This window comes from Xyrauchen texanus, chromosome 8 (assembly GCF_025860055.1).
Source record: "Xyrauchen texanus isolate HMW12.3.18 chromosome 8, RBS_HiC_50CHRs, whole genome shotgun sequence".
Classification (NCBI taxonomy): Eukaryota; Metazoa; Chordata; class Actinopteri; order Cypriniformes; family Catostomidae; genus Xyrauchen; species Xyrauchen texanus.
In genome coordinates, this window is record NC_068283.1 from 18,524,074 (window position 1) to 18,543,431 (window position 19,358).

Below are 19,358 nucleotides of genomic sequence, written 5' to 3' on the forward strand. Positions count from 1 at the left end.
GGTTGGTTGGTGGGGGGTCTTCATTCACTGAATGTGACATCCACAGTAGGTAATTAGGCAAAGAAATGTCTAATGCAACAGTTTCCTTCAGGAGCAAAGCACATGTTTTATTTTTTCAGGCAGCAAAAAGTGGTGAAATTCGAAAAACTTACTGTGATTAAACCCTTTTGGCCTTTAGTTTCATGAAAAAAAAATTTGAAATGAAAATAACCGGTTATAATTGGTTAACAGCATATAAAAATAATGTTTTCACTCCAGAACAATTGAAAGTCACTTTGTTCCGATTTTCTGTTACGTTTTGCAAAAAAGTTCATTTATTTTCGTTTCTAGAACCATTTTTTGTCCCTGCTAAATAACATTACCTTTGTGATATTAAAATCATCAGAATGTGCAACACAAAATGAAATGTTTGTTTGCAGGGTATAAAAACACACATTATTTATCAATAAATGTAAAATGTGATGACAATGCATCACTGGTCCCAAAACACTAGGGCTCTGGCACCAGGCCACCCTTATTGTTGAGCCATGGGGTCTGCTTCCTCTACCTCACTACACATTGTCATCATATATGTGTTAAAGGTTTGTCCAAGGCTTTCTGTGCTTCTGCAGAGTATTGTTAAACTTTTTTTTTTTTCTTTTCTTTCCAGGACCACTTGTCATACTTCCACTTTGTTGGGCGGATTATGGGTCTGGCTGTTTTCCACGGGCATTATATCAATGGCGGCTTCACGCTGCCCTTCTACAAGCAGCTCCTGGGGAAGCCCATCCAGCTTTGTGACCTTGAGACTGTGGACCCAGAGCTGCATAAGAGCCTCGTCTGGATCCTGTGAGACCACAGATTATTCACTGTATCATATAAAGTGTTCTCAGAGGAATTCTGTTTCTGTTCCATGAGCAAGTGAACTGCCTAGCTAGGCAGCTAATGCTTATTTTTGTGCTTATCACAATATAGAGTTGTTAGCTTAACAACAGTTGATGTCAGACTCTATTAGAATCAACCATGAGCAATAGTCAGATGTCTCATGCAGTTCAGTTGAGAATCGCTGTGTGTGTGGCATGCCTGATTGAACGTTATTGGAGTTGATGCCAAAGTAGAACATTTCAAATCAGTCACTTATGAGTATCCATTTGGTTTGTATGCTGAATTAGAAGCCACCTAAGTTGACAGACAACAAGGGATATTGCTTGTGTATTTTTCTGATTGGATATAATTATTGGATATATTGGATATAATTGATATAATTGGACCATTTTATGCTGTTGTTTTGAAATGGATTCACACAGTTTGCTGTACGGCACACTAACTGGGAAAGTATAAGTTCTTCTGTGCTGTTTTATCAGCAGGCTGTTAAATTTAAGCAACAAAATAATTTATTTGAACTGTGCTTTGCAGAGAGAATGACATCACATCTGTTCTGGATCATACATTCTGCGTAGAACATAATGCTTTTGGCAAATTTCTTCAACATGAGCTGAAACCAAATGGCAAGAACATCTCAGTCACAGAGGAGAACAAGAAGGAATATGTCAGGTATGAGATGCAAACATTGTGGACAAACCAGGCACAGCTAATTTGTTTTCCACCAGAGGGCAGCAGTCATCCTGGATACTGGAGCTTGGCAGGGGTTTTTGAAACCTCACTGTTTTTTCCACTAAATTTGATTGAGTGAACCCTGGATGTATGAAGCTACTGGTCAAACATGTCAGTGGAAGGTCAATTATAATGGCATTTTATTGTCTGACAGTCATTGCCATATAGAAATGTTCAGATCAGAGGCTGTTAATGGAGAACTGACGTAGCACAGTTGACTGCGGTCGTTCTCCAGGTTTCATTAAGCTTCTCTAATGATTGATTGGGTCTCTTTCAGGCTGTATGTCAACTGGAGATTCATGCGAGGTATTGAGGCCCAGTTCCTTGCCCTGCAGAAGGGCTTTAATGAGCTCATCCTACAGCATCTGCTCAAGCCTTTTGACAACAAGGAACTTGAGGTACTCCAGTCATTTAATCAATGGTTTTTATTATTATTTTAATTTGATTTATTTTTGGAAATTTTTTTTTGAATAATAATAATTTCCCACCCTGTTTACTTCAGTTTGGAATGTTTAACCACGCAACAACATCCACATATTTTTATGCACATTTTTGGGACACAACAATTTCTGAAATCTCTTTTATTTTGTAAGAAGACTTGCATATAAACTATGATGAAAACACATGAATTTAATAAATTTCTAAACGAGCATCAAAGTCATGTCACTTGCCCTCAACAAAGTATGTTACTGAATAATTTGCTTATTACTGAACTAACCAGTGGACCAATATTATCACATAGCATCTAAAATGTTGCTCTATTCATTTTGAAATTCCAGAGCCAAAGCTGGTTATCAAAATGATTGGCTACCATTACCTCTCAGATCTGTCTCCCCCAGACATAAGACATCTACTGGCGATTGCTAGCAAACATGAAGTTTGTCAGAGCATTTTGTCTGTGCTCTCTAAACCGCAAGTGATTTATTACATAAAAGAACCGTCAACTAATGATTTTTGTGTCTTGAACACCTGGGATGCAAACACTGCTTTATTCACTAAATGTTTTTGCGATATTCTGATATTTTTTCTGCATAAATGAAACGTGTAACTTGGATTGAAACCAGACTACAGTGAGTTTGCACTTGTGTCCGGACTCATCCGGATTGGAGTAATATTGTATTGTAAATGTGTGTTTGTCAGAGCCGTGACTTAGCAGGTAGCACACATACTACTGACTCATTGAGCTGTGGTGTTCATATGGTAGACGAGGGTTTGACCCAAGTTATTTCCCAATCCTGTTTGCCCTTGTTCTCTTCATAGTTTCCCCACATCTCTTGTCATCCACTTTAAATAGAAAATGGCAAAAAGCCCAAAAGACAATTTAGAAAATGAGTGGGTTGTAAATGTGTTTATGTACATCTTTGCATTGTAGCTGATCATCGGTGGTTTGGGGAAAATCGATCTGAATGACTGGAAGGCCAATACACGACTGAAGCACTGTGTGGCTGACAGTAACATAGTGAAGTGGTTCTGGCAGGCCGTTGAATCATTTGAGGAGGAGAGGAGAGGCAGATTGCTACAGTTCGTCACAGGCTCCACACGTGTCCCACTACAAGGCTTCAAAGCACTGCAAGGTGGCTAATGGATAAGCCATGTGTACTCTCAATACACTAGAAATATGACACATAGAACTTGTTGAAATGTTAAACATCCTTGTCTGTCTTTTTTTTTAAGTCAATTTATAAAGTCCCTTATCAACTTTTAAAAAGTAGTTTGTGTAGCATAAATAATGCCGGCTCAGTTTTATTTGAGCATGTTTATTCGGAGAACAGTGATAACTAGAATGTATCTTTGTAAGGTTCTACAGGTTCTGCAGGACCAAGACTCTTCACTATTCATTTAATTGATGCCAACACAGAGAACCTGCCCAAAGCCCACACATGGTAAGATGTAGCTTCTGAACACTTAAAACTAATCCAGGATATTGTTGAAGTTGTGTTGTCGATTTAATATACATTGATTACTACATTAAAAACAATGTTGAAGAAATGTTACAGAAATGTGTTACAGTAATGCTCTTACATTGGAATTTAATGGAGGATTGCGCTGGAATAAACAGTATAATATGTACTGTTTCAAAATTATTGCCTATATAGACTCCTGTTAGCCTCCATGTTTGTTTGTGCCACCCGGTCACCATAAGGAAATACTTTTTTAACACAGTCATTAAAAACTGTCGTCCGATTAATCAGTAATCTGCTTTCATCCAACACCCTAATAATCGGCAGAAATCCAATATCAATCAACATCTTGTGTTAATATGAGACTAGTGTGATCATTTAATCACTTACTAACCTTGTCGTTGCTAAGTTGTATCCAATCATTTAACACTATAAAGCTAAATACCACTAAATATAGTAACTGTCACATGATGTGTGCAAGGATACAGGAATGGAACGGTTTACATGGATCAACCCTCATGAATTACTTTGGCAGACCAAAACCAGAAGTTCAGCCGCATGGCTTCACTGACAAAAGGATGATTTTCACAACTTTACTGCTCAAAGAACACATTTTTATACAAAATAATTCAAATGAACACTTCTGAACATTTCTGCTTTTAAACCCCCTGAATATCTTGCCCCATAGACTTTCTTTGTTCTTTAATTACTGTAAATAAGTTTTGTTTGTTTTTAAAAGACATTTAATAATTTTCTGTGGTAATCCACAGCATTCCACAGATTCTGTCGTTTTTGCTGAACGTGTATTTAACCCAGAGCATTTCCTTAGAAATAATACCTTGGTTGTTGATGTAAAAACAGAACCCTATTTCCCTCATATTTCCCCAGCTTTAACCGGATTGACATCCCGCCTTACGAGTCATATGAGAAGCTCTATGAGAAGCTCCTGACGGCAGTGGAAGAGACTTGTGGCTTTGCAGTGGAGTGAGCGAGTGCCCTGTCTAGCCAGCCAGCAATGGCAGCAAACTCACCAAACAACAGCCCGGTCCAACCCTCTCTCTCCCTCCTTTCTCCAGGACAGATAGACTGGTGTCTCCTGACAGACTTTAGCATCACCTGCCAGTCTGAATCCCTGGACTGCAACAGAGGGGAGCAACCACCCAAGGGCTGGAACTCTTGAAAGACTATTCCCTCATGGTGTGATTCGGGAATTGTTTTTGCATTACCATAAAGTTCCAGAGAACTCTGATCAACATTTCTCCTCGTTTGTTTTTTGGTTTCTTAAAACAGTCCAGTTTGTATTGTCTTTGTCACTGAAACGGTGGGGTTGATAGTTAAGAGTCTGTCTAGTTAAGTTTGTGCTGCTTAGCTGCAGTAAGCAGAGCCTCACTGAGCTTCTACTTGAAGTAGAGCTCATGATTTAGTCTAGGAGGAATAATTTAAAGGGATAGTTCACCCAAAAAATGAAAACTGTTATCACTTACCCAACCCAATTCTATTCCATCTACTTTTGTGTTCCACAGAAGTCGTATGGGTTTCGAACGACACAAGGATGAGTAAATTATGACAAAATCTTCCTTTTTGGGCCACTCCCACTTCTCCTTTAACATACACATCCTGTGATAAAACCAGTTTACCTAAAGCAAATGTGTCTTGAAGGAACAGGTAGACAGGGGGTCTTCATTGTTATGCTCAGTATGTACTCAAATTCTCCACTTATTTTCATAATTTTCTTGATCTCCCTGCATCCTTTTCATTACTATAGGGTGGCATTTCAGTGGTATCCATTTTATTTGTACTCTTCACCATTCTCATTGTAGAAGTTTTTACTCGATTTCTTGAAATGTACTAATGAAATGTATTTTTTTACTATCAAGAACATGAAAGCTTAATGGTAAGACCTCTTTTGGGAGCTGTCAGTGTAACAGTGCCCGTGAGTTAAAGTTTCTCACCTGAAGCACAAAAATGCTGTGCTGTGGAGAGAAGGACCGAAAGTCCTGGGAAGTTCTCGTGTCATCATTATCCCAATTAAGCCAGTATTTTCATCAATGAAATCTTTTCACACTTTATTTTTTTTTTACTTTGTTTTATCCAGTGAGCGTACCTCCGTTATCAACAAAAAACCTACTTTTTAAAAGTAATGTAAAATGAATCTGTTTTTATATGCAGATTTTAAAGCAACTAAACTTTTGTGTCATTCTCTTGAACAACTTTCTGTTCCATTGTGATCTAACAGACCTAAACTAGACTCATAACCTTAGTTGTGGAAGAAATGCAAAGAAAACTGTTTTAAAGATTGTAAATGTTTTTAAAAAGCTCTCTATGTCCTTAATTTTCCCCCAAATTAATATTGCCGTTATTTGATGGTGACATAGCATTAACTGTTTTAACTTGTCTTGACATGAGTGCTTATGAAATTCACCTCCAGACTGTTATTCACACATCTTTGTAATTGAAACTGTTGAAACCAATGCTTAAAGTACCATAATCTAGCACTTTCACTGGCACATGTACAATCACCCCTCATTTCTATTCTACAGACAGACATGTAGTGTTCGCTTCTCCATAGAGATGTGTTGATGCCTCTCGGCTCTGCTTAGCTGCAGTGGAACATCTTGTCCTTTGTGACTGGGTTCAGACTCTGAAGTACGGGAGGTGTTTATTCCAGGTTAGGTTCAGGTTATGTTGTAGTGAAAGAACGGGGAGGCATTTCAAATTACTTTATGTAGTGCTTTGTGTGCATGGCATCAGATTATTCTTTGTAAATGTAAAGAATGAGCCAACCTCAGTGTGTCTTCAACCACTTTTTTTTTTTTAACCAATTATTTATTACCATGTAATGTCATTTTAAGTATTGCTGCTATTTCCATTATTCCCCAGTTTTCCGAGAAGGCAGAGTTCTTGTGAAAGCTGTTCACTAATCTCTTTTATTCTATGTATGAATCAAAGTATTTAAACTTGCTGCTAATTCTTAAAGAGGTTATGGGTTTGGGAAACCTGACCTTTGACCTGGATGGAGTTAGCAAATGATGTAGGCTGGGCCCTGGTGGTCATGTTCATATTTGTGATATATGCAATAAATCCATCACATTTATATTCTTGGTTCTGTCTTAAAACGTCTCTTTTTCACACTTGTATCAGATTGGTCAGAAATGTTTGTCTTTTTGACTTCGTTTTCCAAAAAGACCCTGAATGCCTAGAGTGGCGAACCATTTTTAAACGTGTATAAACACAAAAGAGGTGACTTTAAATGTTGTGTTATTGTGGGAATGGCTAGTGAGCTTGAAGATGAGTATGAACTTTGCCTGAAGTTACAGTTGTTTTCATATTTCTCTAAGAAAAATATTTTCCAAGTAATGTGACCAGTATCATCACATTGTACAATTATTAGGTCCTGAGTGTCATTGTTTATTCGATGCAAGAGTAATGTAACTTACTATGTACTAAACATTTCTGAAAAATTCAGTGTAAATAAGATTATATTAAAGAAACTAAATTGCAAATTGTCTCCTTTTTCTTTTTTTCTTGGGTTACTTATGAGATCAGAGTTTTTGCCAATGAATTGTATTAGGAATTTATTTATTTTTTAATTCCTGAGCTACAAATCAACTTCTCTCAATTATGAGCATAAATATGCACTTCCATTTTCTTTATGCTAAAGGAACGGGTTGTGTGTGTAAAATATGGCTAAGGACATAATGTCCTTTGGCATCTGTGCTGAGAGCACAAGCTGAGCCTTTTATCTGGGATCTAGTTGATGATCCATTTGCATTAGAAAACTGTATTAATATATTGTAATTAACAGTTGTAAAAAAAGGTTTTTATTGCATGTATTAATCTTGGTTAATGTAATATATGAAAATGCTAATTCATAATGCATTAATGTTTTAATTTGAATAAAAAACTACCTTTAATAAAGCAATTATTAGTACAGAATATTAAACTTTTAGATTAATAATTGCTTGAAAAGTATTGTTCATTGTTCTTGTTAACTAAACTAAATTTAAAAGTGTTAACAGCAAATGTACACAGGCCTATAAATAATTACCTTTAGTTATGATTTTTTGATTGCCTAATATGGAAATTGTAGTAAAAAGTTTAGGAATTAAGAATGCATCATTAAATTATCTTTCTCGACTAAAATTTGCTGTGGCTTTTCCACCATTAAATATGTGTGGAAAATGTAAGTGAGTAGATGACATAAACCATGACATAAGCCATGAATAACCCAACCAAAGAAATAATTGCAATATCCTCTGAGGTCTTTTCTGCCCTTCTTAGGTTTCGCTGAGAACATTTTTATAGCGATATCTAGACTAGAGTGAAAAGAAACCAGATGAGACACCCTGACAGTGCTGCCGTTATCCTGTAAGAGTAAAGTCTGTCCTCACAAGCTCACAGAAAATAAGGCAAGAGGTCCATCTGTTTCACTTTTTAGGAACTCTAATGAGCTTTGACAAGCAAGATAAGATCAAAGCTGGATGGTTGTGCATCATACTTTCCTACACTCCATAAAATATTTTAGCCTATTTTTAAGATTTATGTCAGATTTGTAAGAGTTAAGATTTACTGGATTTTTTTTTAATTATTATTATTATTTTGTATTTATTTATTTTTGTCAGGACATATTTGTGCATCATTGCATCTTGTGGTCTGCGATGGACTGGCGACCTGTCCAGGGTGTCCCCCGCCTTTCGCCCAATGTTAGCTGGGATAGGCTCCAGCCCCCCGCGACCCTGTACACAGGATAAGCGGTTGACGATGGATGGATGGATGCATCTTGTGGCTGAATGAGAAACAGAATATAAATTTCTTATTGCTGAGTACTGATAAGAACCGCCTAAAAGAATATGCTTTTTAAATATCTCATGGTGGTTTATTGTGTTCCAATCAGTCTAAAACTATGAGTAAAATGAGAGTATCAATTTGCTCTAAAAATATTGGACGATTATCAGGCCCAAGCGGAATCTCCATAGATTCCCACAGAATTGTCATTCACCAAATTTCTACACATCCTCCACCCTGTGTAACTTTGTTTATTAAATATTATGACTGATTTGATTATACACTCAACGGCCACTTTATTATGTACACCTGTACATCTACATATTCATGTGATTATCCAATCAGCCGATTGTGTGGCAGCAGTGTAGTGCATAAAATCATAAAATTTGGACCGTAGCGTGATCATTGGTGCCAGATGGGCTGGTTTGAGTATTTCTGTAACTGCTGATCTCCTGGGATTTTCACACATAACAGTATCAAGAGTTTACTCAGAATGGAAACATCTATTGAGTGACAGTTCTGAGGGTAAAAATGGCTTGATAATGACAGAGGTCAGAGGAGAATGGCCAGACTGGTCCAAGCTGACAGGAAGGTGATAATAATTCATATAACCACGCGTTACAACAGTTCTTTGCAGAAAAGCATTTCTGAACGTACAACATGTTGAACATTAAGGCGGATGTGCTACAGCAGCAGAAGACCCTTTTGGGTACCACTACTGTCAGCTAAGAACAGGAAACTGAGGCTGCAGTGGGCACAGGCTCACCAAAACTGGATGGTAGTTGTTTGGATAAAACATCGCTTAGTCTGACAAATCTTGATTTCTGCTGAGACATGGAGATGTTAGGGTCAGAATTTTGCATAAAATTAAGTAATCCATGGATCCATTCTGCCTTGAGTCAACGGTTCAGGCTGGAGGTGGTGGTGTAATGGGAATGTTTTCTTGGAAAACATTAGACACCTTAATACCAACTGAGCATTGTTTAAATGCCACAGACTTCCTGAGTGTTGTTGCTGACCATGTGCATCCATTAATGACTACGGTCTACTGATCTTCTAATCGCTACTTCCAGCAGGATAACACATCATGCCACAAAGCACACGTCCTCTCAAACTGGCTCCAGGACCATGACAATGAGTTCAGTGTACTCCATTGGCCTCCACAGTCACCATATCTCAAGCCAATAGAGCACCTTTTGGGATGTGGAAAAGCGGGACATTCACAGCATGAATGCCGGATGTTTGCTGGATTTCATCTTCAAGATAACATTAGCAGTTTGTTGTTGCTGTTGAATAGTGGAAGAGAAGAGATTACTGTCTGAGGCAAGGCTCTCGGTAGCATGCATACATGTCACATCCTTTGGATTTTGAAAATGAAAATCAAATGAATAAATAAATGGAATGAAAATCAGCCTACAGGCTTTAATAGGCAACCAAGGAAGTCCGAGAAGGGCTCATTTTTTATGTTGCGTTACAAGCCGTTCACACATTGGCAAACAAATGTGTTTGTGTATGTTTGTTTTAAGTTGTCATCAAACTTTACGTTGACTTTTTAGCCGGTTCCTGCCTCCTCCTTGCCCATCCCTTACCCTGTCACAATGTGGTATTATCTAAATGAACCGGTCTGATTCAAGTCAGATATATGAGTTAACAACACTGTATCAACCTGAATACAAAAGGTTAAACCAACAAAACTCATTTTAAGGATTAGTTCAAGCAGAAATAGCTCCTCATGGTTACAATTGGAGGTTACCTCTTTTTACAGAGACTGGTGATGGCATGTTCAATTTCATCGCATTTGTTTATGTCTCTGAGACAACAAATAGAAGTAGACCTATTTTCATATTTTTCATGAGGGACATCTGAAGTGTGTAATCAAGTTGAAATTTTGTTCATAATCAGTTCTCATATGATAAGGAAAAGCCGTGAAGTATCCACGTGGTAAATGTTAAATATGTTTTTGAACTATCTCTCAGATTCCAAACAACCAGAACATGAGGGTTAAAGGCAGAACAAGCTGCATTTCATAAACACCAGTGGTATTTAAATGACAGTTCGAGGAGGACATTTTAAATTATTTTGTAACAAGCGTACATCTTCTATTTCATCCACTCTGTTTGTTTTTAAAAATGTCAAACCTAGAATGAAGAAATGTAGTACCTTATTTCCAGCCAGGGTTGATTTTTAAGAGACATTTTATTGCTCACAGTTTTTACTTGTGGAGCACAGCAGGAGTGGGTCATTGACACAATTAACCAAAAAGCATTTGATCCTTATACTCCCAGAGAGAGGGAGAGAGAAGCTACACTTAATGAGTCCTCTTGTCGAGTTTACCAATCAAAACATCCAATGAAAAACTTATATTAAAGAATACCAGATGTTCCTAGTGACAACACTGATAGCCTGTTTTTTATTTGGAAATGTAAATCACCTTCTTCAGAATTGAAAATATCAGTGGATTCTAATAGCAGCCAATCATTTTCACTTTTTAATGTTAAGAATTCTTCTTCATAACCTGATGGTCCACTGCATAATTTTCCACTTTCCTCTTTCTTTTTTCCGACTGGAGAAGGTATGGTTAGGAGGAGCAGCTGGACACATCATTGTTAATCAGTATGAACGTGTTAAATGGAAAAAATAATCACAACCAGGAAAAAATGGTGACCATTTTCCAAAGATTGTGACCTTCTTGCTTTCTCTCACATTATATCTTCTCCGGGATATTTGACATAATAATATTTCATATTTAAGTGGCTGACTTGTGAATTCTTTGTGTTATTGCCATGGCTACATAAATGATCAACGTTTCACGATAGGCCATTGAAAACCCCATTTAAATAAAATCTCCCTCAGTGTTTATAATAGTTTTGGGTGGCCCATTAATCACAATTAATTCTCATTTTACACTCATCTGCCTGGAATGAAACTGAAAAATGTTCTAATTAGCAGTGTTTGAGAGTTGTTAACTGGGGGTGTAATTTTACTCCAGCTTCCCCCAAATGTGACGCAGCATTTTGACTCAAGGCATCACATGGTGTATGTGCATGGCATTCAGTCTCAGATTCCTTTCGGCAAAAGCACATCAAACACAGCCACAGTACTTAAAAGACAAGCTTGACATGTCCTCTGGATCTTATTTTTTGTATGGACCATTCCCTCAAATTATTTATAATTATCTCTCATTATTTATAAATGAACAATGCATACTTTACTTTCAGATAGATCCAAGGACATTTTTCGCCATGTGATAGTTAACAAAGTCTTTTAACATGGTGTAAAGAGATCAATGGAAAGGAGGAGGCGAGAACCGGCTTTTCAATATAAATAATAGTTTAATAGTAAACTTAAAAGAACACACACACACACACACACACACACACACACACACACACACACACACACACACACACACACACACACACACACGTCGGACATGTCCGTAAACGATCTCTCTCTCCCGCACGACACCCTGCAGTCGACCTTTATACCTCGGAGGCTTCATTAGCCTAATACGGGACCGGTTGTGTATGATCACGACCCGGCCCGCCCTCCGCCCTGCCACACATGGTTTAAATAGACAAAAGTTTTATAGAGAAAGTTTGGTTGTGAACTGATTTATTTAAATCTATTTATCATTCATTTTATAAAAATGGTGTATGAACTACTTTTAACTTCATACCAAAAACCTACCAGACAAGACATTAATTAAAATATTTTTGTTCATAATTTAAATACAATTATCTCAAAAACTTGGACTGACATATATAATTAAGCTTGAATTTATATAGTCAGGACTGTTTTGAGTGTACTGACTGGCACATGTTCAGGGAGGCTGCAACATATGCGACTCTACCAACTTGGAGGAATACACAGCATCAGTGACCAGCTACATTAGCAAGTGCATTGATGATGTCACCTTCTCCAAGACCATCACCACACGCTCCAACCAGAAGCCGTGGATGACTGCGGAGGTGTGTGCACTGCTGAGGACCCAAGACTCCGCCTTCAGAGCAGGCGACAAGGTTGCCCTAAGAACAGCGTGGGCCAAACTGAACTGGGCCATCAGAGAAGCAAAGCATGCACACGCCCAGAGAATCAGTTGCCTGTGACAAAGATGCCTCCCTTCCAGATGTGCTGAACAAATTCCACCCCTCCTCCCAACTACCTTACCATGGCTGATGTGAAGAAACTCTAGAGTCAACCCACAGAAGGCTGCTGGACCAGACAACATTCCTGGCAGAGTGCTCAGAGGATGTGCAGACCAGCTAGCAGATGTTCTTACATCTGCTAGATCTTCAACATCTCTCTGAGCAGCGCCATCGTTCTGATGTGCTTCAAGGCCACCACCATCGTCCCCATGCCAAAGAAGTCTTTAGTGTCCTGCCTCAATGACTACCGTCCTGTTGCACTCACACCCATCATCATGAGGTGCTTCGAGAGGCTCATGATGAGGCACATTAAGACCCAGCTGCCCCCCTCACAAGACCCACTGCAGTTTGCGTATCGTCTCAACCGTTCAACAGATGACACCATCACCAAAACCCTCCATCTGGCCCTCACCCACCTAGATAAAACGGACTCATACGTTCGAATGCTGTTCATAGACTTCAGCTCAGCAATCAACACCTGATTGGAACGCTGAACCTACTGGGCCTGGACACCTCCCTCTGCAACTGGATCCTGGACTTCCTGACTGGGAGACCTCAGTCAGTCCGGATTGGGAACAGCATCTCCACCACCACCACACTGAGCACTGGGGGCCCCCAGGGCTGTGTGCTAAGTCCACTGCTGTTCACTCTGCTGACTCACGACTGTGCAGTAATGCACAGCTCGAACCACATAGTCAAGTTCGCCGATGACTCGACCGTGGTGCGTCTCATCAGGAAGAACGACGAGTCAGCATACAGAGAGGAGGTGCAGCGGCTAACGGACTGGTGTAGTGAATGTGGACAAAACAAAAGAGATGGTTGTTGACTTTAGGAGAGCACAGAGTGACCACTCTCCACTGAACATCGACGGCTCCTCTGTGGAGATCGGCAAGAGCACCAACTAACTTGGTGTTCACCTGGTGGAGAACCTCACCTGGTCCCTCAACACCAGCTCTATTACCAAGAAAGCCCAGCAGTGTCTATACTTCCTTCAAAGGCTGAGGAAAGCACATATCCCACCCCCCATCCTCACTACATTCTATAGAGGGACTATTCAGAGCATCCTGAGCAGCTGCATCACTGCCTGGTTTGGGACTTGCACCGTTTCGGATCGCAAAGCCCTGCAGAGGATAGTGAGGACAGCTGAGAAGATCATTGGGGTCTCTCTTCCCTCCATCAAAGATATTTACAAAAAACGCTGCATCCACAAACCAACCAGAATTGTGGACGACCCCACACACCCCTCACACAAACTCTTCATCCTCCTGCCGTCTGGCAAGAGGTACCAAAGCATTCGGGCCCTCACGGCCAGACTGTGTAATAGATTCTTCCCCCAAGCCACCAGACTCCTCAATAATCAAAGACTGGACTGACACACGCACACACACACACACACACACACACACCCCCTTTACACCATCCATCTTTCGCAAATGTCCAGAGTTGCACTTTAAGTCATTGTCACTTTATACCTGGCTGCTACCTCAATAAATGCTATGTCCATAGAACACCATTTCATAGTATGTTATGTTTACATTTGGCATCTTTAGAAATAGTCATCTTTTTGCACTACTCTATTACAAATGTGTACTGGTCGCGCTGCACTGTCTCTTACTGTGCCTATTGTCCTGTTCTTTTTAGTAATATATTGTACTGTCCTTACTTTTTGTGACGTTTGCACGTGCAATTTATGTAGAATGTTATTTAGTCTGTGTAGTCTCATGTGTGTATGTCCTATGTTGTTTTTGTGTAGCACCATGGTCTCATTTCACTGTGTACTGTACTAACTGTATATGGTTGAACGACAATAAAAACTACTTTTTTGATTTGACTTGACTGTATTTGTTATTATACATAACATGGCTCATAGAAGTAAAATTAACTTTGTTTCAAACTGCATTTTTTTTAAATCCTGTAATTAAAAAAATATATTTACATATTGTATTTGTCATCAGTTTTGAATAATGTATTTCTAAAATGTAATCTAGTACTGAAAAAAAAAATTGCACAATTAAAATTGTAATCAGTAACATCATTTTTAGAATTGAATTTTTCTCCTTTACACACTTTCATTAAAAATCTGTCAGTCTCTGAGTCAAGAATGTTAGGTAAAGTAGTCGATATGTAATCATATAATATATAAAGGTGACTTTAATCAGATTATGCACATTTGAAAATTTACTGTCTGTAATTACAACTTGATTTATGCCACCTGATTAAGTAATACATTTTACATGATGCATGTAGTCCATTTCTCCCCAATTCTGTTTGCCCTATGAAAAGGAGATTTATGTCTCACTAGGATACTGTTTGGTGGTATGGAAAATCCCACCCTATTAAACCATGTTTGAATGGGTAACTGCTTGTCAGGGTTTTCTTTTCATTGACAGCTGAAAATGAGACCAGGAAAGAGGATTTTCTCAAGTTTAGTGCACAATATGTGTGCTTTAGCATAGTGTCAGTGCACTGTGAATGAAATCTGAGATTATGCAGACAATATCCCAATTCAAACTTTTTTAGTTAATTTCAGGTTTAAATTATGATTAGGTACATATTTAATTTATTTTTGTTCTTTAAGATCACATTAGTAGGTGGATAAAATAGACTTTAGTTCAGATTAATTTGCAGATAAGAGAAAAATGTCCCCTCTCTGTTGCTGTCAATTTGCCAATACAATGAAGGGCATATAAAGTGAATTATAGACAGGGCAAATATGCCAAAGACTGCAGTGTAATCAATAGAATTAAAATACAGCATTCACATTGAAACAACATTTAGGATGTAGACAAATCTGATCCACCAGAAACAAGCAGAAATGTAAATTAGCAATAAAAATGCTTTCTTTGTTTGAGGTTTATTTAGAATGTTTGAGGCTTTTCCAAAATAATGTCCCAAATTCTTGTTAGGCATTTTAGACTTCTTTGAAAATCCAATATATGAATTCCAATTTAAAAGGTTGTTTCTCCCCACAAGCATGCTCTTCACTGACAATTTCATCAACATATAAAGTACACCAACTTTTGAAATATACTTTATCTGTGTTGTAAATTATGCCACAACTTGTAATTTTGTAATGATGCCAGTTGTAATTTTTAAATATTTGATAGAAATAATTTTCACACAGTAGTAACAGTTTAAGTTTATCACTCTTTGTTTAGATTGTCATAATTATAAACATGTAATCAGTTTTATTTTTATAATGGACTCTCATAGTTTACTGATACAGTATATTGAAAGTCTGGGTCTGGACTCTGGACAAGGCTGAAACAATCAAATCCATGCATAAAATGAGGATGAAAAGTATGATGAATGCATGATGAGATGTTTTAATGTCACCTTCATATTACAAAAAGAAAACAGTTTAAATCTGTTAGTTTTATTAAAAAATCAATCCCTGTGACATAAAAGAGACCTTAGTCCAAATATTGATGGGTAAATCACAATAAATCACATGTTGATTTTTTTTATACTTATATGCACATATATACAGGTTTGGGGAGTAACTGAACACATGTAACAGGATTACGTATTTGAAATACAAAATATAAGTAACTGTATTCCACTATTGTTACAATTTAAATAATTGGTAATTAGAATACAGTTACATTGTCATTTGTTTCATTTAATATTTAGTTCTTTCAGATGGAAAACATTTATACATATAAATGATGTGATCCAAAGTGCATTTGAGCAGCAGTGAAACACTTTCTTATGATGCGTTACATTCATATGAACAGACAGAGAAATAAGTTTGAAGTAAGTTTGGAGCAGAAGAAATAGAAATAAACCTTGTGTAAATTGTCAGCTTTACGCTAAGCTAAAATGCTATTTTTAGCCAATTTACATGCACATACCAGACACGATCATATTTCTTTATCAAGAAAATTCACGTTGGATCATAATTTTTTCTTCTAGTAAGATCTTTGATATTAGGGCAAAAATATTGTTCTTGATAATCATTTTTGTATTGTTTTCCTGTAAAAATATATATAAAAAATCCTTAAAACAAGATCAATTTCATTGATATTATTTTAGAAGCAACACTGCATAAGATATTTAGGTTTTTCAGAGAATGTATTTGTAACATGTGTATTTGTTACTGAAGAGTAAGTCAGAACAAATGAAAAAAATCTACCAGTGATGAAGAAGTAATCCAAATTATTTACAATATGTTACTGACCTTGTGTAATCTAACGGAATACGTTACAAATTACATTTTACAGCATGTCTTCTGTAATCTGTAGTGAATACCTTTCAAAAGTAACCCTCCCAACCCTGCATATAATGATCATGGGTCATAATACAGAGGATTTAGCTGTCACGAATAATCCTAAATACATTGGAAAAACTTATAATATCTGAGCTGCAAAAAACATTTTTAAATGATATTATCAATAAAGACTCTTGATCAAAGGCTGCGGAGTGCACTGTCATCACTGTACTCTTTGTTTTACTCGTGGATTGATTTGCTGTGGATCGGGAATAGTCTTCACAGATCTATATTTCTCTTATGTTGTTGATAATTCTGAACAAAGAAAGAAAGACCTGAAGCATGAGGTAATTGTGCGCAGTGCGCATCCAAACACGGTTGCGTTGTGCTCTAGAAATACTTCATTGTCCTAAATGTGGTACAGTAGCTACTCACAACACCAAACCGATTGCCATTGATCCCACCCTCCTGACCAGAACCATTGTGACAATATTACTCCAGCTTGACTTCATGAAATACTCGCAGTCTGAGAAGTATTACGCGAAGATGATGAGAACGCGGCACAAAGTGAAATACATTCTGGCCGTAATTATTTGCAAATTAGGGCTACACACGGTTGGACTGTATGCACATTTGAGTGCGTTATCTGGATTTGCACGTTAATTAGCTATTAAGATTTTCTGGGATACGCATTTGGTTTTTGGAACATGGCAATGTCAGGTAACATGAGATAACTACTTTTTTCCTATCTTACTTTTTTGACGCTCCTTTTAATATTAAAATGCAATTCTTTTACAGAGGACAACACATTTTTTGAAATGGGGACAGATGATAATTTTGCACTTGGATTGCGCATTCAGGTGAATATGTCTTCAAACGTTTTTTCCAACGCATCACCAACTATAACAGGACCTTCCAAAGATGCGCCCGTGTCCTCTTTTGACATCCTGATAACATCTATACTCGGCACACTTTTGACCTGCATGTGTTTGGTTGGTGTGATCGGAAACCTTTACACTCTGATCATCATTAACATCTCCGTCCGAGTGACTGGATCCATGTATGTTTACATTGTAAACTTGGCACTTGCGGATCTGCTGTACCTCTCCACCATTCCGTTTGTGCTTTGTACCTATTTTGTCAAGGACTGGTACTTCGGCGACATCGGGTGTCGTGTTCTGTTCAGCCTGGATTTCCTCACCATGCACGCCAGCATCTTTATCCTGACCATCACGAGCACGGAGAGATACCTCGCTGTGGTGAATCCGCTGGACACCTTCGGTCGCTCCAGGCGCTACAGACGCGCGGTCACTTGCATGGTCTGGCTCATTTCTTTTATCCTGTCTCTACCGACCATGATCATGATTGATCTGAAGAGAGACGTGCACAACGGCGTAGAGAAACGCATGTGCCACCCGACTCTGCAGATCTCCGCGTACAAGGTGTACCTGACTGTCCTGTTCAACACTTGCATCTTGGCTCCTGGCTTCATCATTGGCTATCTCTATCTGAAGTTAGCCAGGACCTACTGGGTATCACAAACCTCTGTGTTCTCATCCAGAAAAATGAATACGTGTCCTAAGCAAAAGGTCCTGTATCTGATATTTGGTATTGTTCTTACCTATTGGGCATGCTTTTTACCCTTTTGGTTATGGCAGTTATTAAGTATCTATTATTTTGGGCATGGGGGGCTGTCAAGCAGTACAGTTGTATACATTAACTTTGTTGTGACTTGTTTGGCATACAGTAACAGTTGTATCAACCCTTTCTTGTACACTTTGTTAACAAGCAATTATCAGGAATATGTGAGGGACAGCCAAAGGAGCAGCATGACCTTTAAGAAAAGGCTCAGACATTCATCTCAAAGGTCCGTGTCATCTGGGAGTCAGCAGTTTTGCAATACTTTGACTAATACGCATCATAATGGCACCCTGGATACTTAAAGCAAACTTTAAAATTGCAGCATTTGCAGTGTTACAATTGATTAGAAGTCTTTGATTCATAGAAGTTAAAGTCTGCATGTGTCCGATTTGAAAAACAGGAATTTACATTTTTAATTTAAACCTGGAGAATAAATAGATTGTTTTGAGAATGTAAAACTTTGAAGCAAAGAAATGATTTGATGTAAAGCGAGCAAGCTATATGGGAGATCCTGTACTATTTCAAGGTCACTAATCAAAAGAGCAAATTCGTGGACTGTATTAATTGTAGAACATTTTTATTTTCCACTAATCATCAAAAGACCATCTCCGTATAGCTTTAAAAAATGGCACAATATTATAGCATTTATATGAATGTTAACATTTTGCTCTATTCACGTTGTGCATCAAGAGACATGTTTTACATTGCTGACCTAGTATTTAGATATTAGTAAAATGTGAGGTAGATGTTGTTCTGAACACAAGGAACATAAAAACATGCAGGGTTGAAAAGAATGTTTATAAAAAAAATCATTTTCTTTTCGCCAGATTATTATGATGAAATGTGTGCAATCATAAATAGAGGGGTTCATGTGCATTTAATGGTTTTTGTATTATATTTGAATGTGCAGTAGTCTAGTTTACACATAAAATATTTTGTACTTCAATGCTTTATATTGCAGTTAAAGACTATTGCAGTTTGTGATTTTGTCAGTTGCATGCTGTTTAATGGAGTTAGGATTGAGTGCAGACAATCTGTTTGAACTGCTCAAATGACAGCATACCAGAATGTTACCACAAT

The 19,358-nt window shown here is 37.9% G+C and overlaps 2 protein-coding genes across 4 annotated transcripts in view; both read left to right on the forward strand.

Moving 5' to 3' along the window:
• Positions 1-6,981, forward strand: part of LOC127647718 (E3 ubiquitin-protein ligase SMURF1-like) — a 78,549-nt gene extending 71,568 nt beyond the window's left edge. For 2 of the 3 annotated variants that reach the window (XM_052132148.1, XM_052132150.1), the window contains 6 exons: positions 650-828; positions 1,396-1,533; positions 1,871-1,991; positions 2,966-3,167; positions 3,392-3,476; positions 4,383-6,981. In XM_052132148.1, the coding sequence (XP_051988108.1) occupies positions 650-828; positions 1,396-1,533; positions 1,871-1,991; positions 2,966-3,167; positions 3,392-3,476; positions 4,383-4,482 (825 nt within the window). In that variant the 3' untranslated portion in view covers positions 4,483-6,981. The remainder of the gene's footprint in view (positions 1-649; positions 829-1,395; positions 1,534-1,870; positions 1,992-2,965; positions 3,168-3,391; positions 3,477-4,382) is intronic. The other variant, XM_052132149.1, reaches the window with a different exon arrangement.
• A 10,251-nt stretch (positions 6,982-17,232) lies between these two features.
• On the forward strand, positions 17,233-18,580 carry LOC127648108 (urotensin-2 receptor-like). Its single transcript, XM_052132714.1, has 2 exons — positions 17,233-17,357; positions 17,436-18,580. Exons 1-2 carry the CDS (start codon positions 17,345-17,347, stop codon positions 18,578-18,580), a joined length of 1,158 nt encoding a protein of 385 aa, XP_051988674.1. The 5' UTR covers positions 17,233-17,344.
• The last annotated feature ends 778 nt before the right edge of the window (positions 18,581-19,358 follow it).